At 36.7% G+C, this 27,180-nt stretch overlaps 1 protein-coding gene across 5 annotated transcripts in view; it reads right to left on the bottom strand.

Annotated features, from left to right (window-relative positions):
- Positions 1 to 27,180, bottom strand: part of TDP1 (tyrosyl-DNA phosphodiesterase 1) — a 44,613-nt gene that overhangs the window by 3,194 nt on the left and 14,239 nt on the right. For all 5 annotated transcript variants that reach the window (XM_083836723.1, XM_083836722.1, XM_083836719.1 and 2 more), the window contains exons 10-15: positions 26,223 to 26,408; positions 25,980 to 26,028; positions 22,912 to 22,978; positions 17,277 to 17,384; positions 15,292 to 15,394; positions 4,101 to 4,215 (exon numbers count right to left, since the gene is read on the bottom strand). In XM_083836723.1, the coding sequence (XP_083692849.1) occupies positions 4,101 to 4,215; positions 15,292 to 15,394; positions 17,277 to 17,384; positions 22,912 to 22,978; positions 25,980 to 26,028; positions 26,223 to 26,408 (628 nt within the window). The remainder of the gene's footprint in view (positions 1 to 4,100; positions 4,216 to 15,291; positions 15,395 to 17,276; positions 17,385 to 22,911; positions 22,979 to 25,979; positions 26,029 to 26,222; positions 26,409 to 27,180) is intronic.

The following is a 27,180-nucleotide window of genomic DNA, read 5'->3' as shown; positions in this document are numbered from 1 at the left end:
GCAACTAACTCTGATTTGTTAGGATGACATTGTTAAATTTCATCAGACTTCAGCTAAAAACCTTGCAGTCTGCACAAGATGGATCAATCCCATGCAAGTGCAACAACTAGACTGGGCATCATACATCTGCTCTGAAAAAGAACAAACAAAGTAAAATGCTTATTTTAGACTCTTGGGTTGACCAACTACTGAAGCAAACTATTGACCGTCCAATGAATTTGCCATCTCATGATGCTCTCAATTAACGACCTGAAGCATATTCTGGAAGCGCTCTCTCAGCCAAACACAAGATTTGAGCTCAAAGAAATTGGCTAGCACCATGTGATAAGACCAGAGAATCTAGTGGCGGCCCATCCTGGTCTTCAAGACTGTAACCCTACTATAAGGCAATACACCGAAGTGGTAAAATTAAATATTGACTAACTCAAATTTCCTCTACAAAGTGCTCATTTCTTTATGACCATTAAAAAGACCTTGACAAAAAACAGGCTTTGCCATGTTACCAAGTGTTATATGTGGACTCTGAATGGCCATCTGAGTAAGTTGGCCAGTCTGAAGAGAGCTGCAACCTCATACGGCAGGTTCACCAACCAACAATAATGCTTTTGGTTACACCCAGGAAGGAAATGGATGACAACACTACCTGAGATTGGTTCCAACTTCTCCCAAGAAGACTACTCTGATATACGAACTACAGTGATAATGTGCACTCACTACTTCACAAGTTGAAAAATTAAACTTCTAGATATACTCAGATTTATTTTATTTACCACTGCTGTTAATGTTTAATCTAGTAAGTGAAATACTGTCTATTGAATCTATTAGTAACACTAGAAACAGGACTAGCTTCTAGTTGTCATCTCCTCAGAAGGAACATCGTCTTAAGAGTTTGTACAATATTAAGCATGCTGAGAAGACTTGAAGTTCTCTAAAAATTTGAAAGGATGCTGCAAGTCAAGTTCTTGCAAACTCTAGGAAGTACACAGGTCCCATGTAGCTATGCAGTATTAATATGAAAAATGGAGGTTATTGAAGAATAGGAATGACTTCCCCACAAATCTTCTTTCTTAATTTCCTTCCCAGATATTTTAACTACTTGGCAGAGAAAATAGAGAATTCTAAGAATGAAGCAAGGTGGGAGAACAGCAGAGTCCAAATAAGGTGACATTCTCCCAGGACATCCTAACGATATAGCAGGTCCTTGTACAGGAGCTCAGAGTACTAATTACTTTAAGCTTACCTGGAGAAGACCCTGATCTCCTTGTTTAGGTACTGTCACTAGACAGGATAAGTGAAAGTTATCCCTACTCCTGAAATATTTTTTTTCTAGTCATAAATAACTAAAAGCACCAGACTGCAGGCAAATATGCTGCGAAATTTATTTTTACCCAACACTGAACACCAACTTTGTCTGTAACAAAAAAAGATGGTGTTACTCATTTCCTGAAATCACTACAAATATCCACTAAATGTAATTCCACCATACTCCTAATTCCCACTTACTGAAAATAGGACAGAGTAACAAACACTGTATATCTGGTATTACAAGGAAAAGGACAATTCCCTCTTCCACAGCGTGGCAATGGAAAAAAGTCAAGAAGAGAAAAGGGCCTGCCACGAAGGAGAAACCTGTTCATGTGAGATATGACATACATTTCTGTGCATTCTTAACAAAATGAAATCACAACTGTCAGAGGTTGCAAACTTTAGCTAGGAGAACTAATGAATGGTTAAGTGGACTGTTCATTTTTCCACAATGGTTTAACTTGCATTAAATCCAATTTCCATCTCATTTGCCTACCATTCTTCCACCTTCTCAGAGTATGAGGTTTGATACCTTTAGCCCACAGTTAACAAGGATAAATTTGATTTCTTCTGGGAAATAATGAAATATATTAATACATTTTCATAAATTATTCGAATGGCTCAGGAAAGAAGTGCTCAACAAAAAAGCAAAATAACCAAAAAATGTAATACTGGAACCCATCTTCTCATACACACACAATTTTCTGTGTACTGTTTGTCAGCTGAACAGCTTGCATGTTTCCTTGATTTAAATACATACACTGAAAAGAAAACTGAATGGGAAAGAACTTGTTTATCAGAAATCCCCCTATTTTGTAGGTTTTTCCCCCCAGAGGGTTTGAACAGTTCAAACATTAAATTCCTGTCTTGTAACCCAGTCGCAACTTAAAGAATTCTCACACTGGAAGCCAAATCCCATCTGAAACCCCAATTAATATGTCATTCTGTCATAGTGGCTTGGCCAAAGAAGGATCTTTGCAAATAGATTTCCACAGACTAAGGAATTGCTTTTCTTTCACTGTTATATTATATAATGTAATTCTGTAACATTAAGCATGTCTGATCAAAGATTGGAATTCGTATGAGCACAGGAAAAGTGTATTTTTGTATACAGATCTACTTTGAGCTTTAGATTGCATATTAGATTGCATATGTATGGCCCTGCTCCTGACCATCTGTTCACTAGTCTACTTGCTTCTCTTCCTTCCTGCTGCTAATACAAGTTTTCTGATTATATGAAAGTGATCTATAATTCGCTTTCCCATGTTCAGAGAATCTGAGTTCATGGAAAAACCCCTAGAGCCTTTTCTCCTTCAATTATAGGGATCAGTCAAAACGGTTTCTTTAAGGAAAGGATAATTACTTGCGTTTCTGCTTCTCAAGACTTCATTAAAATAAATTTATACTACTGACTAGAGACCTTGGGAGTTGATAACTGTGTTGTTACAGACAGATTTTACGAGTCCATCCCATAACATGAATGTTCTTTAGATATTTCTTTAGATATCTGTTTCAATTCTTCTGCCTCTTGGTGGAAAAGAATGTTTAGGGAAAAGATGTGAGAAGGCATGTGCAGCTGACTGTGTCTACTGCCAAAGCCTAGAGAACTTAAGTTCTGACATCTATTCATTTCACAGGAGAAGGCTGAGACCCAAAAGCTGAACTAAAGAAAAACAAGTTCTCCACAGAATTAAGTTTTCCATGCAAAAAGTGAAAAAGGGTTTTTAGAAAAAACTGTTTAGACAAAGTATACATGAAAATCACTGATGACTGTCTACAATGACAGTCAAATGCAGGAATTAAAAATATATATAGTATACAATTACATTTTTGTAGGAGCAAACTAATAAATATAACATTTGGGAATAGATTCTAATTTTAATCTTCGTTGTAAAGTTTTCAAGAATTTAAGTATGAAGTTTTATTTAAGTATGAAGATTAAGAAAAATCTTTCAAAATACATCAGTTTAAGCATTAGGTACCAACCAGATATCAGTGTTTCATGTCCTTAGCACTACATGAGAAATCACCCACAAGTGTACATGTTCACAGCACTTAATGGAACATCAGCAGATAATCTGACCACTTCCATTCTTAGAAAGAGTTGAAAGCTGGGTCACTAACAGTGATAATATGCAGTAAATTCTTCCCCTTTATTAGCAAGTAACTCAGGCACAACCCCATGTCGTCTCCCCCCAACAAAACATTGATAGTACTTAAACGTACAGTGTGTTTTATAATAGATAAAAAACAGTATTAAATAGATTATCATTTCTACATTGAGCCTTCCCCTCTCCCCTGGGAAAGCTAGACTACCACTTAAAACTTTTAGATTAATTCTTTTACTTAATAAAAGAATGCAGGAAGCTCTTAAAGCAGACAAACCATCTTTGCAAATTATAAAAATAACATGCATCATATTCCTGCAAGTCTTACAAGAGCAGATCTAACGTCCTACTGAAGGTAAAACAGAAAGAGACAAGACCACCCACTAAACTAGTTAATGCAGGTATGACTACCTCTACTAGCATGACAAAAGACAAGATTGATCCATCCAAAACCTAAATAATAATAAAGAAAATTTGGAACCAAAAGACTGTAAACTGCTTTCTAGCTGCTTGCTTTGAAGTTTTACCCAGAATGTGGGAGTGATAACATTTCAAATACAAAGTCAAACCACAATAATATTGAAATAAAGCTCTGGAATATAACATAAGTTAAAATGACTTAAGAGTTACTCAGATTAGTGTGCCCCTATATAATACACCTACTTTTCTTCTGAAGTCACATCTTACCTTTGCTTCCATACCGTTCTGGTGGCAGGTCAAAAGGTACAGGAAAAGATGTTGCTGAATCATTACCTTCTGAAAGCATTTTCCCTCTCACACGGAAGTAACCTTTGTCCAAACCCTATATAAGAAGGGAAACATATGGAAAAAAGACATGCTTTTTTGGGGGGAAAAAGAATCTACTGTTAATTAGGTTTGTCTTTCTCAATAAAAAGACTTCAATGAACAAAAAGTTTTGCTTCCATTACTGAGATAAGATGCTTAGTAAAGCACTTTATCCTAAGAACTCAGTGGTGGATATACTCTACCTTCTCAGTCCCATATATATCTACCAATTTGTTTTTGGCTTGTGGTCTTGCCTGTATGAGCAGTTCCATCCCCCAAACTGGATAAGGTCTTTCCTAGCTCCACAGGGGCAACATATCCTAACACAAAATGTTGCTGCTTTCACAAACATGCTTATGGACATCGGAACTGAATTTTAATCAAGACTGTTACACATTTAGTCTTTAATATTTAACTAAAGTGAAGAGCTTTAAAAATTCTCTTTGCTGTTTAGTTTCATCACTAACCTATTGGTTAGATGCTCGATGTTAACCAAATTAAGATTCAAAATTTTGTTAACCAAATTAAGATTCAACTTGAGATAGAAAAGTCTTCAAACTTCATGCTTTTCAGTTAGGTTGCATAACACCATCCACAAGCAGCAAAAAACTTCGTGCAGATTTAAAACTGCTTGCACAAAGATTTCATACTACGCCCCTATTAGAGTTTGACAGCAGATTTCAAAGTGAGATTACAGGTTAAGAACCACAAAAGAACATGCTACAATGAAACATGGTACAAGGGCAGATGGATTTAAAGCAATTCAAGTAACTTTGGCACATGGTATCTCTTAGCCACTTTTTGATAGGAATAGGAACCCATTCATCAGTTGTAATGAATTAAAAGCAATCTCTAATATTGAGATTCTGTTAGTATATTGCCAATCAAGTACAATTCAATTAGAATAGACCAGAAGTTTAAAGGCTACAAAGCTTTTTTAAAAAGTATTTCAAATGCATTCCTAAACAAGTGTATTTTTCCCTGTACAAAAGTCTGAGTATCAACTTATACTCTTGAGCCACAGGATCCATTAGTTCAAGTTTTACTAGACTAAGGTTGTTAAAGTACAAGCAAGATTCTTAATTACCACTATGTAATTCTATTTTATTCAAGTATAAATGATGACTGAATTTATAGCCCCACCTATATATTGTACAAAATAAAAGTTTTATTTTAGCTAAAATTAGCATTGTAAATAAGTCAGAGGAAACAACATTCACATGACCCCACAGAAAGCAAGGGAAACAAAGCAGCCTTTCACCTTTCCTTTGATACTCTAGAAGCATAGTAGCATACAAAAGGGAGAGCTTCCAAAGACAATGTCAAGCCACACTACAGCAGTTTTTGTAATTCAAAGAAATTCCCTTAGAATATAGATGCTTATTTTGCCTTGTGACCTAAAGCAACAGGAAATCACTAGTTATAAAGAAACACTATGCATTACTTCAAGGACTAGGTAAAAAAACATTTCATTTTCAATGAAAGAACAGGAGAAAAAACAAGGACCATTCTAAAGGACTGTGCGAACCAAAATCTGTTTTAACTTCCCTTTCTTATGCCTTTCAAGTCAGTGAAATATTGATAAAATCATCTTATTTAAAACCAGGCTCTTGTAGAGATTAGCTTTTACATAAAAGTAGTATGTTCAAAATATACCAATACAGAGATGCGTAAAATTATTTTTAAAAGCTCACAAATCATAAGGGATTGACTGAATAGTAAAAAAAATTCAAAACTTAAAAAAAATGCAACAATCAAGTTGTACAGCTTTACCTTCAATGTTCCAGTCACTCAGGGACTGATAGAAATTTCATATAAAATATAGGAATCTCATATAAAATGCAAATAACCATGTTTACCATCTTCTGTAGTAGAAAATATGAAATACACAAAGGATGCTATAGGTCATAAAGTGCAAGAATTGTATAAGTGAGGTGGTAGGGGAACAGCATTTTTGTACAACCCACAGTAGTTAGGCTTCATTTGGTGGAGGAGGTGGGTGGTGGGCAGCCTTATAAACTATTCATAAGTTGACATTTTAATTGCAAACTAAAATGTGGAAACCAAGTCATAGAAACCAGTTATCTGTAACCTTTCTCATTTTCCACGTACAGCTAATAGAGAAATATGGAATAGTAGACAATGCCTCTTTGGGGTTTCATGAGTTGGTCCTTTTTCTACAATGAACTTTATACATGTCTGACCAAGAGCACTGAAGCTAGACAAGCATTGCCAGGTACCATGAGTTTGAAGTTTTTATAATCATTGCCATGAAAGCAGAGTGAACAGCTACTTGGACTCCACAGACACCCTTGGTAATCTCAGCCACTTCAAGTATCAAGAGCAATGCCACATCTATTCCACTCTGAAGTTCACTGTATTGGGTGTTTTTCACACAACATGAAAGAAAATACGCCACAGAACATATAGCAAATTTGCAGTACATTTGTAATCTCACTTCCTTTTGTTATCCAGATTTCTTTTGTTGCCTCCCTCGACCCCAACACATTGTTTTTGTTTCTGCTACATTTCCTCTACCCTCTTTGTTCTGTTATTACTTAAGTGTTTCTTTTCAAGCTTTTTGCTTTATTCTTGTTCTACACCTTCACTTTCCTCTTCCTTGCTCTTCCTCAGTCACCAGCTATATTTTCTCCACTTCCGAGTGTCTTATTTTTCTGATACCATCCCGCACCCCCATTAGACTCCACCATAAAACCATTCTATCAGAACTTAACCCACATGTCTTCTGAATGGAAGATCTCTCTCTAAGAAAAGATATCTAAAAGTTTTCCTCAAAAACATCCTGGAGTAAAAGTCTAGGTTACAGAATACATTCCTCAACAAGGCACTCTGAGAAGATTCACATGCTTTCAAAAAACAACAATCATACGTCTATCTTCACACAGAAGATCACACAGAAATTAAAACTATTCACACATTGTCTCTTTTGAGCATTTCCTGGATGTTGACAGCTCTCATTGCTGCTTCCAAAAACCAACCAGCAGGATCTTGCCTAAAAAAATAGGCTGCCTTGCTTCTACGTTTTTCCCCTCAGACATACTCTATTCTTCCAGAATGTTTCCTCCACAGCTATATTTTGTTCTCTGACACTGCTGCTCAAAGCAATAAGTTTTGAAATGTTAAGAGATGCATTTCTCAGTTGAGAAAGCATGAGTTTTTTGTAGTTACAGAACTTCAGATACTGCTGTGGGTTTTCCTAGTACCTTAACATCATACGCTGATGAAGTAGGCACTGGGAAGAAGAATGGGAAAATGGAGAATGAAGTACCAAGTTTTAATATCCTAAATTCCACATACAACGTAGGTAAAACAAGATTTTATATTTAATTCTATATTGAACATATTTAATTAATCTTAATTGTATTAAGAATTTTATTTCATTCTATATGGAACAATACTTCACTTGAAAACAGAAACTGAAGGGGGAAATGGTACTACTATGTTACTTTGCAAATTAAACTTGGTCTAAATCAAGCAATGACTGAGGTTGCTTTAGTTCAGCCTGAATTTAGCAAAAGCATTTCAGTTCTGCTCACACACAAACATGATTGACCACTGTCTAATCCAGATTGAGCTCATAATTCTCTCTGCAGAGAACTATGAAACAGTATTTTATTATTTACCAGTCAGTCAATATTTGCCATCAATATGGCATTTCAGAATCTGAAGTATTATTGTTAGATGTCTGTACTGATCTTTTATCTATAATTGTAGCATCTGATACCAGTAGGTAGCAGTAACAGGTAACCTCTCAGTTTAATCGCAACTACGGTATTTCTTTGAGGTTTTATTTCCAAAAGTTCCCTGGCTAGCACCACATTCTTTAACAGTCATTTTAAAATATTTAAGTATTCCACATTTTTAGGCTAGTTAAGCTCAGTTTGTCGTACAACCTTATCAGACACAGAAGCTACAACTGTGGAAGATTCTGCTTTTCCAATCCTTAGAGGATTTTAACATGCTTCTCAGAACAACTCCATAGCATTAGGTGAAGGGGTTCTTTCAACATTTTGTGTGTTAAAGATCTGAGTTATTCCAACCTTTGTAAAAGAACTCCCAGCAGCTGAAAAAGCAACCTTGAACACGAATGACAATGAAGATATGAGGCAAGAAACAGAGATAAGGGAAATGCAGAAGAAATGCAGTTCCAATAGAAGACACGACCTGTGACTCTATAAACACTACTTTTTAATCAATAGAAAGTTACGATCTAATGACTACTTCAGCTGATTTTTCACTAAACACTAAAATTGTAAATGATGACAGCTGTAGCTATGTTGAGAACAACCATTCAACATATTTCTGTAAATCTGGATTAGCACACCAGGCCAATACCCAACCTCAAAGCATAAGTGCTGGAAAGCATTTGGAAAAAGACAAAAGAACACAAATGCTGGCAGTCAAAAAGATGGCAAGGAAGAAACAATCTACTTCCAAGCTTGTATTCAGCAGAAAACAGAAGGTAGAGATTGGACAGCTAGCAACGATTTTAAGGTTAAGAACATTAAGCGTGTGGTATGCAAGCTTCTATCAAAATCGGTGTCACTAACTATAATCAAACTGCGTGAAACAGCCTGAAGAAACAGAATTATCAGGAACTGGCAGTATTAAATTGGCATTCCAATAGCTAGAGTGTATTGAGTCTCTTGATGTAGGAATGCTCTAGTTGTTTCAAAGCACTTAGTCCCATTTGTATTCTACATATTTTTAATGATAAACTTTAAAAAGTTTCTAGAAATGTGTTAGTCTATTTCTATCTCTCCATTATCTTCACCTAAATCAGACTATTCTAACACATAGTATGTTACAACCATACTGAACCGACAGAAGTCTTCACAACAAAGTTATCTAAGAAACTCTATAGTGCAGAGTTAACTGCAGAGCATGTACATACAATAGATTAACAAATTAAGCATAGCAACTTGAATATCAGATGATTTCATGTGCATAAAGACGAGTATAGATAGCTGTGGAATCAAATATCTACCTCCTCATTATCAAGGTGTCTCCACTGGTGTTTCCCAGTAAGGAAAGGAAAAGACAACTGCAATGAAGTTATATTCTGAGGTCTGAAACTCAAACATGAAACCATCTCACGAATGCTGACAGATTTTAGTAAAGCCACCTGCAAAAAGCAAACATGCTCCTGTACAATTTAAGAAAAAAGCTGAGAGGTCTGTAGAGGAAGTATTGTATTTGCTTGCATGAAGCATCTTTATATTGCATATATTTTAACCACACTACTCAACATAAAATCAAACCAGAATTTGTAATGAAGTATGATATATTAGAAATACGTTTCTCATGTATACACATTTCTGTCAATTTTGGATGAACAGCTCTCTCATTTGCTTGAACAACAATCAAAGGCTAACTTATTACATAGCAATCTGTATAAAGCACAACAAGCTAAGCAGTTTCAATGAGTGAGAAGAACTTTGACATCATCATTGTACCACAGATTTTTGACATCATCATTGTACCACAGATTTTTATCTGCATCTCACGTGCATCTTTGGTCCCTCCATTCACTACCCACTCAAATGGTGTAGAAAAATTACAGAAACACAGTAAGAATGATCAAAGCTCCACTTAAGAAAGCAGTTGAGCAGGTTTAGGACTCTTCATCCTAGAAGGATATAAAGGCCTACAGAAGGAGTGGCAAGGAAAAAGTGAATAGGGATTACATATTTATTGCCTCTTCCAGTATAAGATGGGAAAGCCATCAGTTGAAAACAGTTTCAAAACACTATGCTTCCTGTGACATTGTTAAACTCAGCTACAGCATGCTGTGAACACCAGGAGCTTACAGGCATTTAACAGAAGATGTTATATTGCCTCTAACTCAAGAAATTTTCAGAAAAGCTACTACATACATACCCATTATATGTTTCCATAAACATCTGCTTTTGGCCACTGAGTTTTGAGATGTACTAGTCTTACTCTTTTATTGAATATAGTTACAAAACTTCCATAAACCTCCCACAGACTTTGTCTATTGGCCCCATTCTTTGTCATCATTCTCATCTCTAAAGGTTAATGATACCATTGAAGTCATTGAAGTAAGTGATTTTTGACAGATGTGGATCACAAGGGTCAGATTCTCTTAGAAGAGAATCCAGCATTACTTGACTGAAATAACTTACTTCAAGGCTGTTTTTCAAGTTACAGATACTACATTAGCTCTAACTTAGAGATATTTGGAAACATCTTGAAATGCTGACTCCTGAAGATGCATGAAAGGAAAACAGTAGCCAAAAGCATCGCTATCTACTGAAATATTACAAATGCACTTACTGAATGGCATGTCACCATAGCAGCAGCAAGTTGTACAGGTATGCCTGAGGAAGCCTTAAACTAGCGTGTACAGTGCTAGCACAGTAATCTTAATATTTACCGTGGCTCTGCATTAACTCTAGTTCTTGGACAGTTCCAGCATTTTACGGAACTCCGCTGCTATAGCTGTCAGCTGGGAATTCTCAAGAAACATCTTGTATGCATTAAACTATTTTTGGTTTTCAGATATGAGATTGTGTTATGCACGCATCGTAAGGATAAATTCACACTGCAATAATAAAAAACCATCAGCCAAGGATTCAAGTCCTTGATGCCTACAGTTAGATTTGTTTCCAGCAGTACTCATTCACTTGTTGGTAGTGACTCATCCTCCCAGTATCTGTTTCAGCACTCTTGGAAAGCTAGCAGGTTCCTAAACAACCCCCCTTCATTCCCACCCACTCCTACCTCTCCCCAAAGGCAGCTTGTTTATACTTCCATGTATGGTATACAAGTCATGTATAGTATACAAGTGAAAGTTCAGTTTTAAATATACTGGCCCCTAAATTTCACAATTTGACACTGTCTATACTAAATTTAACATTTATTTTCCACTTTAAAAAGAAATCACAACAAAACACAGAAGCTGCATTTTTCATGACAATTTCTCTTAAGGGCAGAGAAGGTGGATGCTCCCAAGATGAAAACTAGAACTTCATTATGGAAGTAAGGTTGACAAAGTTCCAAGGGTGTGAGATAAAGCAGCAGCATAACTACTACAGCCTTAAAGCAACAATCAGATACTAGGAGCAGTGGAGTGGATTTTTAATGGACAAATCCCACTTATCTGATCAATCTGATAGAACCTTACAGGCATACTATGAGACTCTAGTTATTGCTCCAGTACAGTTATTAATTCTCCCTCCCTTTTGCTACTACAAACATCACAAGACAAACATTTTGCAACCCCTTATTTATTGGTCCAACCTGAAATTTCAGCAGTGACTCTCCCATACCGCAGGAAGTCTTCACGCTGCTTGCTGCTTCAACTAATAGCAAAAAAAAATCAGAGCAATGTAACAGTAGGAAAACATGATCTTTTGAACATAGTGGTGATTGGAACTGGGGGAACAGGAACACCACATTGCCTTTTCCAAAAAGCTGATCGAAAAACAGAATACACGTTATCTTAAATCAAGGACTTTTACACACAGAATCAGAGAATGGTTTGGAAGGGACCTTAAAGATCATCTAATTCCAAATCCCTGCGATAGGCAGTGATAACTACCACTAGGACCAGGCTGCCCAAAGCCCCATACAGCCCGGCCTTGAACACCTCCAGGGATGAGACATCCACAGCTTCTCTGGGCAACCTGTGCCAGTGCCTCACCACCCTCTCAGTGAAAAGCTTCCTCCTAACATCTAATCTAAACCTGCCCTCTTTTAGTTTAAAGCCATTACTCCTTGTCCTATCACTGCACTCCCTTACAGAGTCCCTCTCTAGCTTTCCCATAGACCCCCTTTAGGTACTGAAAGGCTGCTCTAAGGTCTTCCCAGAGCCTTCAGTTTTCCAGGCTCAACAATCCCAACTCTCAGCCTGTCTTCACAGGAGAGGTGCTCCAGCCCCTTGATCATCTCTGTGGCCCTCCTCTGGGCTCATCCTAGTAGGTCCATGTCCTTCTGGTGCTGGGGGCCCAAGAGCTGAGCGCAGGGCTCCAGCTGGGGTCTCACAAGAGCAGAGGTGGACAGTCACTTCCCTCACCCTGCTGGCCACACTCCTTTGGATGCAGCCCAGGATACAGTTGGCTTTATGGGATGCAAACACACATTGCCGGCTCATGTTGAGCTTCTCAAACACCACCAGGTCCTCCTCCTCAGGGCCGCTTTCAATCCATTCTCAGCCCAGTCTGTATCTGTGCTTGAAGATTCTACAGTGTTCTCCTGGGTTCATTTTATAAACAAGTTTAGAGTGTACACGGACAAAGAATATGACCAAAACTAATGGAAAGCCTTCACAGAAAATTCAAAGCAAAATTCCACAACTGAACAGAATTCTCTCCTGTTCCTAAACAGAGAGGGAAGTGGTTTGGCAAAAAACAGAGAGAAAGCAGTCCCAATGTCTTCTCTCTCCTCCCATCCCAATGACCACAAAACTTGGGCTTCGTTATGAATTGCTTATCCATGAATATTTATTGAAACAGTTCTTCCTCTAGTTGTCATTACTAGTAGAGTGCTCACATAGGATTTATAGTGAAATAACTGAGTTTTCTGTGTAAACAGGCCCATAGGCTTCTGCTAAAGGCTGGAGCAGATGCTTAATGAATATTCAGTGTATTTTTAATCATCAGTAAACTTCACTTTGACAAACTTAAATCCAATATCTTTTTGATGCAACGTAAGAATAAAAATACACTTCTATTTTTAGTAAGTTTCAGTCTCTTAACAAATGGCTAAATAACGTTTGTTCCAACTGCTAAGACTGGCCCGCAAGCAGAAACAAAAGCTTTAATAATTTTGGTTTAAATAATGACTTTTTCATCCTTCTGGGTGTTTAATAGTAGAAAGTTCAAACTAACTCGCAAAGAAAGTAAATTGTTAACTTCAGATTGCTGAAATATTGTAATATTTGAGTGCTTCAAAATATTTATCTGATTATTAAATGACCCTGAACATACATTTCTTTTCAACAAAAAGAACTTGATTTTTGAATGAAACTGAGTTATAGAAAAAACTCACGAAAAGAAGATCGTAGGCATTAAAACTACTATGATTTTAGGAGTAGGGAAGAAAATTCAAGATCTTTCTCCATAAATTTTAGCCCTCTGAAAGATATTCTGGTGATCCTCCCTGTCCTGATCCATGTGCAAGAAATTCCATATACAACTGAAGGTTCGGGATGGCACACAAGCCAAATATTCTCAGATTTGTTTTTTAAAGCCTACAGGTACAGTCATTCTTGGCAAAAAGACTTATGTTAACTCAATTATTACTGACTTTCTACCCATTTGAAGTATGTTTTCAAAAAGCTAACAATGCATGGAAAACATGAGTCAGAACAGGAATGTTAATTTTAAATTAAAAATGACTGCTCGATCTGCTGATCAGTTATCATCATTAAATTAAAAAATCCACAGAAGTACAATCATTCCACTGCCACAAGCAAGTTGTTTGCTCAGCAGCATCTGGAGATAACCGCAGCCAACTTCTTAGAAGATTATTTTATCCCTTGATGTCAGTTGCTTTTGTGCAGTAAGTCTCTGCACAATTTTTTTGCACAACTTTTCATTATTATGTTACCAATGCTTCCTGCTATAGGAAGTCATAGGATTTTCTTGTTTCAGTCTCTAATCAATCCACTTTATCTAAAAGTTGTATTCCACAGAAACCAAGCTTGAGAATGTAAGATTCAGTATCAGAGACAAAGACCACACTACTACATACATGCCTTAAGTGTCAAGGGAACTACAGTCAGAAGCTACCAAATGACAATGGTATGACAATGGCATGACAAATTTAGGAGACAGTAATTATATAGTTATGGTAAGTAAGTATTTTTATGAAGTTACAATATTAGCAGATACTCATTTGGGAGTACATTACTGATCAACAGAAGTGATCAAACACTATTTGCCTGTGAACTTTTAAGAAATATGTATTCTTCAGAAAAACGTTTCTAAGGATTTTTGGCATACAAACTCTTTCAGAGAAACTTGCAATTCCTTCTCTGGAAAAGTACAAGTTTTACAGAGGAAGTTTGAATGGTTTCTGATCATAGATTAACTGCTGTTAATAACATTTTGGTACCAGTAGGTTCACAAGAAAGAAGCAATAAGCAACAGGAACAAACTCCTATCTCCCTACTATCAGGCACCACATTTAAGAAAAAAAAATCATCCATTTTTTGGTTAAGTACAATGCACAATTAAAGTCACAGAACTCAGTACCACAGGATTCTGTGGGGGGAATAAAACCCAACAAAATTAGCTCAGTAACGAACCTGATGTGTTAATAGATAATCCAAGTTGTGGTCACTAACTTAGTCTGGACAATTTCTGGCCTTGAAAGTCTTAAAATAAATCATAGGGAACACACACTAAAGAGATAACAGATACTGTTTATTGTGCTAATCCCCCATAGCATGTTAATGCTATCAGACTGGATACAAGCTGGATAGATCTTGGGTCTCACTAAAACATTTTTACATCTCCCAGTCCTCTGGTCCACATGCTAAAGTAGTGTGTATTTTGGGCAAAGCTTGTTTTCTATATACTGAGACTGCTGTCACAGGTTTGGAGGGTAAAATCCTTCAGCGTTTAGACTCTTATAAGGATGTTCTAAAATCTACATAGGAATCTAAGATAACACATCAGAATTTTTTCTTCAAAGCAGAAAGTATGAGAAGAAACAGTCATGTGCCTTCACAAGTATGTCAGAAAGCATGAACAATCGGTTTAAAATTAGGATTTGTTTTTGAAGTTACAATCCATATACATCACTTCAGTGTGAATATGCACTCAGGAGAGCTTTAAGTATGAAAGGGATTTGATCATCTTCACCAGCAACATTAATTAGCATTTTAAAGTATTATTGCCTTTTAACAACATGACAAAAGTCACATCAATACTAAATCCATACTTGCTGTGCAGGAAAACAGCTTATTACCATTTGAAAGAATAACTTGTACAAACTCCATTTGCTACAGGCTTTCTAACTTGGAAACACAGGAACTAGTAACTAGATTATTCAGTCACATTCTCAGCACATCCCAGTATTTGTACTTGAACTATGAACTTACAAATGCTGAAGGCAAGAAAAGGACTCCAAGTTCATATGAGCGGATCATCAGTTGGGTGCCATTTTTCTCCAAAGCTCCCCATGCTGCTTTAGATAGATTGGCACTGAAAAGAGAAAGCATTTCAGCAAGGAACAATCTTCAGAGCAAAAAATGCTGAAGCTGTAGCAATGCACTACAGCTGTAGCAACACACTTGTAGCAGGAGGACTTCACTTCAGTCACACCAATCTTCACTAAAAAGTGATTTGGGTGTTATTCTTTACCGTTATTTTTATAGCACAGTGGGAACAGCAGGGGCAATAATCAAAAGAGAACTGATGGAATGCATGCAGATAATTATACAAGCCTGCTTATATCATGCAGATCTATAAAGAGATTCAGCCTTTGGAATCTTCTCCGCACATTTCAGAAAGGAACTGAAAATTAGTAAATAGCTTCAACTTAACGACATTAGAAGATTAAAGGCTAACTAAATTATGACTAGTTATAAGATACTTAGCATAGAACATTTTTTCAAGTGTTAAAACATAGAACAAAATGTTAGGAGCAAAAGGTACTTTAACACATTCATAAACACAAGTATTATCAAAGAAGAATATCTTTGTTTTAACGTGCTATTCAGCAGCAGCTCATTGTTAATCCTGCATCAGTATCAGCTATGAAGTAGATCAAGTGAGAGTCAAAAAACTACAGAACTGTTCTTGTAACCTACTTTTACAGAATAATACAAAGCCTAAACATTATGTTTCAACCAACAAATATACTGGATGTTTTTTGATAGTTAGCATATGGTGGAAGGGAAAAGACATGAAGAGGAAAAGTCAAAATAGCCATGAATTTCTATATTAGGTAGACTAGCATCACATTTGAATGACACATCTATATCCTTTAACTACCACCGTAATCACTGATACTACTACTACCTACAATAGTAGCAGTGACCAATGAAATTTAAGAAGCAAATTTAAGAAGCCAGAACAAAAAAAAATCAAAGTAACTGAACATTTTAAGAGGAATAATACAAACATCATAAGCTTTAGTATATATAGTTACACAAAAATCACTTTTTTCCAGAAATGAAACAAATCTACTTTTTCGTTCACAGTAACACATCCTCTCCTCGTGTTAAGGAATCCAAAGAAGGAGCAAAAAATTCCTTAAAAAGATGCAATAAGAATGTGGTCTGTACTTGATGTTAAACAGCTGAGCAACTCAATCTGACAAGAGGCCAGATTCTAAATATTAGATGTCTATGTTTTGTGACAATAAGCCAGCACAAGGATAAACTTAACCTTAACCCATTCTATTTTGTAGCAGTCAATGGACAAGCCAGCACATCCAGCATGTCCATATACAGCATGTTTTAGAGAAACTCAACCTAAGGTTTAGAAAGTATTTATTACTTCAGTTGATGCTGGACCCTGAAACTGGAAGTTACAGCGCAGAGAAGAATTTGGGTTGTATCATGTCACCATTAAGGAATTAATTTTAAGAGTTTCTTACATGTCTTCTAAATATGTAAGATTTAGCATTTCCTGAAAGCGCATGCCAAGAACAAAGTTAAAGCAATTCTAACATTTAAGTTCTCACAACACGCAACTGATTCTTTATGCTACTTAGAAAAGCTAGACTATCTTGTTTCTTACATGCATTTTCCTAACAATGCAAAGTTTATATTCCTAATTTGTGTGTATATATATATATATTTCCAATGTATATCTGCATCCATAAGTGTACATACACACTTAACTCTTTTAAGGTCAGCTCCATTTCCACTAAAGACTTTCATTTAAATCACCTGTAAAAAGAATGAGACTTTCTAAAAAGAAAGTCCCTAAAAGTATAACGAAGAAACATTATATATGGACAAAAATTCTTAATACTAATTATAGAAGTATGGGGATTATGGTAGTAACTCACCTGTACCTGCAATTTATGAGAATTCATTTTTTTTGTTATTTATTCGTTTATTATTTAGTTATTTACCTTGTAACTAAAAACCATGCAATCTTTTTGAAGTCAGGAGAGGGTCTCATATACGTCTTAATGTGAGGCATAGCATGACTTCGACCTGAGACTTCTGCCGACCATTTGCTAGAGATACAGAAGAAAATGAATGTTTTTCAGATATTTTTATTTTGATTAAAAAACAAAACCCACACATACTCACCATGCTACAATGCCATGTTTTTGGTACTGTCTTTATCACATCTAATACTTGTACACCTTACAGAAAAGTTAAAAATACTTCATTAAACTTAATTTTTAATCTTGAAATCCACAGCCTTAATGCAAGCCAGATAGGCAGGATAATTCTTCTCACTACAAACAACCCAGACAGACATTCTCCTCAGTGTATTAGAATCCCCTAAAGAGTTTTCCATTCTTCCACTCCAGACAGCATTCAAGAAACCAAATCCAAACTTCCATCCAATTTTTCTTCTTTGAAGACAATCAATGGTTATGCCTTTAAACAAATGAGCTTTGTCTTGGCACCAAATTAAGCCTTACAAAATTCCCCAAAGTTATTACAATATATTAAACACAAAGTGGGAGCAGAGCAATGACACTATCCTTCCTCTTCCCTTCCCTATGCCCCTAAGCCACTGAGAAACTTGAGGACTTAAGGCAGTAGAGGTCATGTATATATATACACACACACACACACACACACAATAACTAGTTTAAAACAATAAACCATTGCTGGGGTAATTCAACATCAATTGTTGATCGTCAGAACTCAACTGCAAGTAATCAGTAAAAGGTACGTACAGAACTACAGGTGTGTAACCATGGTGTCTACAAGCGTTTTCCACTCATAACTGTTGGCCCTCACTCAAAATCAGGAAGTAAGGGGGCTTCCAAATACACCCACATTAAACCAGAGACCTGTCTTCCCTAGGTTTGGAATGTAATACTAATATGCTCTGGTTTTGGTTGTCACAATCTTCTTTCCCTAATTTGGCATTCTTTTCTAAAAGGTTGATCAAAAAGAATTTATCAGCTCTGAAAAACCTCAAGTGAGCTTTGTTCATTTAAAAGCCTAAGAAAATTCAGGAACTGGGAGGCCTGGAATTATTGATTTACTCAAGCTGACTTTCAGGACGTAACTTCCACATGAGTAAGTCAAGAGGCTTTGCAGTTCAGATTTGGTTACTTTAACATGCCTATCCTCAGATGAAAACCTACCGTTTCTCAGAACTGGTACAGTATTCTGAAAGGGCAAGAGTTGAAACACTGCTCAAAACATGAATGCAAACTAGACATCTTTCTATTTTAATACATACCACATTGAAGTTGTTTTTCAAAGAGTAGGCTAAGATACATAAAACAAAAATAGCTAACTAGTGTTCCCCTACAGAACTCAAACTTCTATATAAGTATTATATTATTACACATCATGTATGTTATGTAATAATACCATGAGTAATTGTTAACATCTTTTATCTCACAACTAACAGTTCAAGCAAACATTGTCTCATCTTTGCAGAAGAAAACTTAAGGCACACAAAGGAAGTTAAGATGCTCCAGTAAGATTATACAAGTGAAAAACAAGAAGAAATAAAATCAGGAATGGAACACTTTTTTTAAAATCTTTTATCTCAATGCCTTACTTGAACACAAACTTATCTCTGAGTATCTCAAAGTTTTTGCAGTCAATATCTGTCTACTTCCTTCTTGCCTCCTTATCTCTGAGATACAATTAAGTACTGCATTTTAGCAGTACTACCGCTTCTCTTCCACCTACATAATACTAACTGCATTTAGATTACTGTAGTAACTACAAGTGATTGAAACTAGTATTCCAGAAAGAAATAAACTGAACATATATTTTGGCCATGCTTCCTTCAGTAGGGCAGCTCTAATACATAAGGATAAAAAGAAGGGGAAAGCGATTATGCTCTTTTTAGTAATATGCTATTTAATACCTCACTGAAAATCTCAGATGCTTTTAATAAAACCGCTATTAGCAAAGAGGTAGTTAAGAAGTGTTTTCACTTCAGCCTAAAAGCAAGCACGTAACTGAACTGCTTAACAGAATGACAAATTGAATGAATTGGAAGGGGTTTCAGTCAGGCATTTCTGATTTTTAATACAGCTAAACTTCATCATGAAACTGTCCTGGCATGTTTCAGAAAAAATAGCTGAAAGATTACAAGAAGCCTGAAGATATGAGATCAGTTGTTTAGAAGAGCGCAAAAAAGAAAGCATATGATAATATAACAAATTCAGGCTAATTCTAGTAAAACTGACTTAACACATTTTGATTTGTAAACTTTCCATCAGTGTAGCTGGCAGAGGTTGTACACAGGGCTGATATCATCTTGCAGTAAATTTCAGGCATATTCAATCTCTCAAAATTCAGTCTCACAGTAAATACAGTAAGTTAAATGAAACTAGCTTTGATGTACTTTATGGAGCAAAACCACAGCTTAAAGTAGTTATTTTCTTGACAGTTAGATGGGTCGCAGTATAGTGTAAACTGAAGGCACAAGTGTGAGTAAGAAAAAGTTGTATGGGTAGATATCAATCAACTATTTGACCAGTAAAACACGAGAGCTTTTTGCTATTTTAAGATTTTATACTTACTAGCTTAACTGACCTCAGACCACTATTCCTGAAATTTTTACCACTAACTTACTACTATTCCCTCAGTCTTGTGTCATTTCAGCCCAAAGTTTTTTTTTTAAAATTACACATTTATCACTAGGTATAACTATGAGTCGAAGCATTGAATTGAAGGGCCACTCTACTTTCCTAGTCTTAAAACACAACAGTTTTCACCTGCCCTGTTCCTCTCTTTTTCCAATAGCTGCCTTTGAGTTTCACATAATTGGTTTTTAGGGGGGCGAGGAATATGGGTAACCATGTGAATTCTCTACTTTGAATAAGGCAAGTATTCTATATTGCAAAAGATATTTGTGCAGCACTACAGATAAGAATGCTCAGATTGTTGCTTTTTTATCTACTTGCAATATTTCAGAAGTATGATTTTTATCAAAAATATTAAAACTATTTTTAAAAACATTTTACTCTCCAATAAATTTCTGAGTTTGAAAATAAGAGACACTGCAATTGTAGTGCATTTAGCTGGAAGACATACAGAAAGTATCACTCACCACTAATGCCTGACATTTCTGGCACAAATGATGTAAAGGAGCAAACACAGCCTGCCTCCACCCCACCTTTTCAAGTAGAGCTACTGAGACAGGGAAGCCAGATAATCCTAACATCCTGAAAATAAATCCAATGCAAACACATTCAACGCAGAAGCAGAACGAGGAATAACTAATTTTCTACATCACCTCCATCATTTAGTTCTCAGCTTCAAATACTGAATGGGCTTTCTATCTTGAAATACTGGCAACAAGGCTTGATCATAGTGAAGAGAGCTCATACCATTAGTCTCCACAAGAGAACAGTAGGTCCTCTGTGTAAATGCTTCATCTCTCATCTTTTATGGTGTTAAGGGAACGAGTGTGGTTCTTCAAATTGAGAAGAGATTATTCTTCTTCAGAACTCTAAAGGCCTAAAGAATACACAATGCTCTATAAACAGACAATAACCAATTACAGACTTGTCACTGACAAGTCAAACAAGGTCTTGTCAAGCCAACTTTCATGTTTTGAAAATAAGTATTTGACAAGGTAACTGCATAAACATAACACATGCTATTAAATGTTAATCAATTAAAATAGCATTAAAATGCAATGTTTTATATACTCTTAAGAAAATCAACTGTTTCAAAAAGTAGTAATGAAATCATTGAGGATTATATGTTTCTCCTTATCAATGAGTAATACTGAATGGAAAAGACAGCTACTCTATCAGAGAGAAAATTGAGCAATTGCACCACTTATGCACTAGCTAATTTAACAGAGTAGTCTAGTTTTCATTTGTTCTGTTCTGGTAAGAAAAATGCAATCGATACTAAGTTTAGTCATCTTGTTCTTTTGAGAAATTACTTCTGAGAAGTCACAATTCAGAGCTACATTACAGGTTAACTACACTCAACTGCTAGAAGAATTAAGAAAAGCAGTCCATAGACATAATTTGCATAGGCTCTACCTGTTTAGAGAAGAACATAGACCACCATTTTCTTACTCCATAAATGTCTCAGTGCTTCTAAAAAGGAGCTATTCCTTCACTCTTGCTTTAAGCATGATGTATGTCTCTTCTTTCAACCCTGGTAGGTTCCCTACTTTCTCAATGGTTTTGCATTATGTTCCAGTGAAGTAAAGACAAATTCCTCTATTTCCTCTACTGCTCAAAGCCTTCTTATTACATCAAGTCTTCAAAATAGCTCATCTTACATTTAATGCTACTGAAAAAGGACCTACCATTTTTTCTCTCTCTCAGGTTACTACCGTGGATAAGAAGCTGTTGTATGTCATCCACTGTGTTGACAGATTACATGCAGGCTCTCCTCAAGTGCCAGTGTGTTGTATTACTACTGCAGGGTAAGAATCTACATCTGGACAGTCACTACAGAGCCAATTATGCAGGGCCACTTGTCATTTGCATCCACTTCAACAGATGAATTTAAAACAGCTCTTTTGTTGCCAGAGAATGTCATGAATATATTCAATGAGACAGGTATGTGGAGCGTTCTTATTGAACAGGAATAATACAATGAATGGTCTTATTACCAAGGAATGTTCTGTGCACTAAAGAGACTAACTGAACAGAATTGTTTTTCTTCCAGTAGGATTCTTACGAGGTATATGCTTACAGAAGGAGAACCGAGGCTGGACACTGGCCAGCAAGGCTCACAGTAGCAATCATGCTCACTCCAGAATGGGGTACGCTCTCTGCAACTAGCAATCGTATTCCCAGCCCTCTGAATATTTACAATATCTCTATCAATTCTGGCTGTACTTTAATGTGGGCTAAGTATCTTGGAACAGCTTCCACCTGGAAGAGTTAAAGTTTCTGGTGAAATGAATGGAAACCAGTGGTCTTGTAAGAGGTTACCAGATTTTTCAAATTTTTTTTTTTTGATCTGCACAAAACAACTTCTCCCATTGTTCTCAAAAAAAACAATTAAAATTTTAAAAAGATTCAGCCTGAGGGAGACATCTGGCATGGGTTTGTCAGATGGTTAGAATTTGGCAAAAATTAGTAGCAAGTGAAAATAGAAGCTTTTAATGGAAAACGTCAGGCACCTTTAACAAAAGATGGCATTACCATAAGGAACTAAGAATTTTTACAGCAAGACTGCCACACTTGAAACAAAAAAGCCTAACCCTGCTGTGCCTCAGCTGAACTCCTATTAACAGTAAGGCACAAATAGAAAAGTGAAGCACAATTGTACTAAAAAAGTAACTTGATTCCAATACAAAGAAGGAAAGCCTAAATAGAAGATTATAGAACCCCGAGTCTGACTATTTATTTCATTAGCAACAGTAATCTATATCATTTTTACAGGTATAAGAACATGTTTTAACCACATGTTGGAGATGAGACCAGCAGATAAGTACTTAGAGGCTTTTATTTTAAGGAGTTTAAGGATATCATGCTTCTTATCACTGCCACTTAATTTGCTTTTAACACTCAAATATACAGCAGTTTTGGTTTAAAGATGAAGTCTAAAACAAAAGCAAAGAACAGTTTAACTTACTGAAAATAAGTATGCAACCACAGCTGTTTCTGTGCTGTCTGTATACTGTATGGAAGGGAGCCACCAGCTGAAAGATAAAAAAACATACAGAACACGTATATTGACATTTTGAAAGACATTCTGAAAGCAACAAGGGACTTGGGGGATGTTATCTCTGTCCTCATGACTTACTTTCGGAAAACTTAAATGCTCCAAAAAAATAGGATTTTTTTTTTTTAAAAATTCTTAAAATGAAGCAAGTCCCCAAAGAAAGTAGCAGATTTACACCGGTTCTTTTTTCCTAGAACACAGGTTCTAGAATTAAGTCCTCTTAAAAGAAATGCGTATTGGTATTTTTTTTTAATGATACCACTTGATATCAACAATCATTACTCACAGAAGCAATAGGGAATAAAGCAAGCAGCATTCAGAAAAAACATTTTAAAAAGCAAAATCTCTTTAGTTGAAATTGTATTTGTATTGGATCTGGTCTTTGGATAACACGCATTGTAATTTCTTGAAGTGAATTTAAGATAGACAAATCAGTTGTGGCATACTGAGTTACATTAGTGCTGTGTATTAGAAACATGATGCAGAACCTAATGCATTCAACTTGTCCTTCAAGAAGCCATAAGGACTTCTCACAGAATCTCTGCTATTTTCAGGGATGCAGGAATCCAAGGACCTGTTTATTTGCAAAAATGCAGAGCTATGCAATTCACCAAGTTATTTCAAAATATGAGAATGACAGTAAGTAAGGAATCGTTGCATACACGGTATTTGACTCTGAAAGACATGAACTTTCCTCCACAAATGCTGTAGACAACTAGACATGAGAAGAGATTAACTTGCTTCTGGAAACCACATATCTATAAGTTCAAAGTTTGCAGTTTCTACATACACCCAAACATTGCTCAGTTCAGGAAAGAGATCCAGAGAGCTGAAGAAAACATTCCTGCTAGCCCTGTGTTTAGAATTTCCCTACCATTGTAAGGGCTCAGCAGCTAATCACTTCATACCTAAGTGCAGAGGTATCTGACTTGGAAGAGAAACATGTTCATGGATTCAACAATGAATCAGCAAATTGTAGAAGCTGGAAGTGCTCTCTGGAGACCATCTAGCTCAACCTCCTCACACAAAGTAGCCTCAACTACAGCAGGTTGCTCAGGACAGTGACCTGTCAAGTTTTGAAAGAATGAAGACTTCACAGCCTCTTTTGTGAATCTGTTCCATTTAAACATCAAAACTTTTTTCCCCCCCTGTAAGGATACTTTGGAATTTCCTGCATTTCTATTTATCCCCATTCCCTCTTGTTCCTTCATTGGGCACCAATGCAAAGAGCCTGCCTCCACTTTGCACTCAGGTATACGCATAAGACTTCCCAGGAAAGTTCTCTTCTCCCATCTGAAAAATTCCAGCTACCTCAACCTCTCCTTGAATGACAAATGCTCCAATCCCTTATTCATCTTTGTGGCCTTTTGCTGGACTTGCTTCCATATGTATATCTTGAACTGGAAAGTCACAGACTGGACATAGTGCTCCAGGTGTGGTCTCACCAGTGCTGAGCAGAGAGGAAGGTTCACTTTCCTCAGGCTGCTGACAATGCTCCTCTTAATGCAGCCCAGGATGCTGCTGACTTTCTTGCCGTGAGGGTGAATTGCTGTCTAATCTTCAGCTTAGCTTTGGAGAAGACCTGGTGCTCACTGCTTTCTACTGGCCAGCCCCCAGCACGTCCTGGTACCTGGTGTTACTCCTACCCAGTACAAGACTCTGTGTTGCCCTTCACTGAACTTAATCAAGTTCCTGTCAGCACAGATCTCCAGCCTCTACAGGTCCCTCTGAAGGGCAGCATAATTAACTGATCCATCAACCACTCCTCTGATTTATATCATTTGCATATTATTTGCAAACTTACTGAGGGGGCACTCTGCCCCACGATCCTGGCACTTAATGGAGATACTAAATACTTGGCCCCAGTATCAATGCTTGGCACACGCCACTAGTGGCTGACCTCCAGCTGCGCTTCATGCCATTAATCACAACATTTTGGGCCTGGTAGCTCAGCTAGTTTCCAGTCCACCTCAGCCTCCACTCATCTAGCTTTTACTTCATCAGGTTATCTGTAGGGATATTATAGGAGATCATGCTGAAAGCCTTAATGAAGTTGAGATAAACAACATCCAGTGCACTCCTCTCCTTCATCAAGCTAGTCATCACAGAAAGACACCAGCTTGGTTAAATATCATTTCTCCTTTAAAAATCCCTCCTTTAAAAAACCATGCTGACTACTCCCAATCAATTTCTTTCTGAATCACCTTCCCAGGGATCACTGGGAGACTGGCTGGCCTGCCGATATGTCCTCAGATACTTCTTTCTTACCCTTCCTGAAGATGGGAAAGAATTCCTTCCTTTCAGCCCTCAGGAATCTCATCCACTTGCCATGACCTCCTGAAGACTAATCAGTGGCCTTGTGATGACATCAACTCTGGCATGCACGTGTGTAACCCACAAGCGTTGGCTTTCAAGAAACAGGAGCTTTACAGAATCAGAACACTACAGACCTCTTCCTCTTTCAGGTTGGCTGAGGCTATGCTTTCTGCACAAATATGTAATGAAGATTTAATGAAGATAAATGTGGGAAGACTGACACCAATTGCATATTGCAGTATTAAAATTGACTAATAAGCAGTAAAACACATTCTACCTGATGCGCAGAACACAGCACAGAAGGCAAGGTGAATCTGAAGTACAAACACTCAAATCTGAATTTTCTGCCAAAAATCAAAGCATGCCCACTGTTATAACTCCAGTCAAGAGCTGTTCTCCTATACAATAATATTAACATAACTATACAGATTTACTCAAATACATCAATGCCCACAAAGGTTTTTCTATTCAATCATAACAGAAAGTCCAGAGTCAGAAACCCAGTAATACTGAAATACTGTAAGGATAGTACTGCCAGCTGTTCAACCAAGTTATCAGCAAGATGACAACTTCAAATTCACGCAAGTAGCAGCCACTGAAATGATTGTGCAAGACACTGACCACAAAAAGCTAAATGTAATTCCTTTTGCTCATCTGCTTACCGGGATAGCCTTCCAGACTTTGCCTCACATTGTTCACAGTAGGATAAACCTTCATAGAGAAAAAAGTTAGCTTTAATAATGCAGCTTTAAATACATATGCTGTCAATTTTCAAGTAAAAAAATCATCTTAAAGTAAATTTATTATATGCTACTTATTTCCAATGTTACAAAATACTAAAAGCTTCATTTTTCAGAATGAATCAAGTTGCACTGAACTTGAAAATCAGCACCTAAGAGACATACCAAATGAACTGGAACATCACATTTAAGGAGAGTTGTTGCTCTGCTGCCTGCAGCCACCAGACTCTCCTGGAACTCAGAGCACAGCCATTTGGACTCATCAGCTCCCATTGAACCAATGCTTGAGAACTGTCCAACAACTGGCCACGACTCCTGCGCTGGTACTGATGAAGCATGCTCTTTCAAAAGCTAGTGAGGAAAATTAAAACAGTAACACATTCAACAGGAAGAAAACCTTAAGAGCTTCTATTCACTTGCGACAACAAAGAAGATTAACATTCATACTAACTAACTTGGCAATTAAAAAAAGTCATCAGGATCTCCAAGTAAACCCACTGCTTATTTAAGAGAAGACCAAACATTGCAAGTTTTATCCAGAAGCATTAGAGCCAACCCTTAAATGACTGGTAAGAAGAATGCTGGGAGCTTTTCCTAAAAACACAAAATATGAAGTCATAAGAAGTTAAACTTTTTTTTACGTATGGTGGTTGTTGACCTTAAAATTCCTCTCATATCCTAAAGCCCCAGATATAATGAGAGGAAAACCAGAACAATTTAAAAGAATTATTTCAGTTTTCTTTTCAAATTGTTCTTAAGCTGTGAATGAAATTTAAAGTCACATTAAAACCAGATGGGTATAAGCACATACTAAGTTTTATGTTGTAGCAACCTCTTCCCCACCGGGCAGGGTACCTATGACCAAAGGGGTTCAGTCAGTGTAGCATTACCAGATATACCTACATTGTTATTAAAGAAATTAACCTAAGAACACAAACAACAGCAACAAGAGTAATTTTATCCTTTACAGTTTTTTTCTGGTTTATTTCATTTTCAGTGTCTTACTGGCAAGAAAACCTAGGCAGATGACATACAGTGGAGAGGATGTACTCTATACCTGCAAGAGGAGGTCTAAAAGAGTTTGATTTTCAATAAAAAAATGTGATAGCCATTTTATACATCA

This window comes from Anser anser, assembly GCF_964211835.1.
Source record: "Anser anser genome assembly, chromosome: 5".
Classification (NCBI taxonomy): domain Eukaryota; kingdom Metazoa; phylum Chordata; class Aves; order Anseriformes; family Anatidae; genus Anser; species Anser anser.
This window is presented reverse-complemented; position numbering and strand designations above follow the sequence as displayed.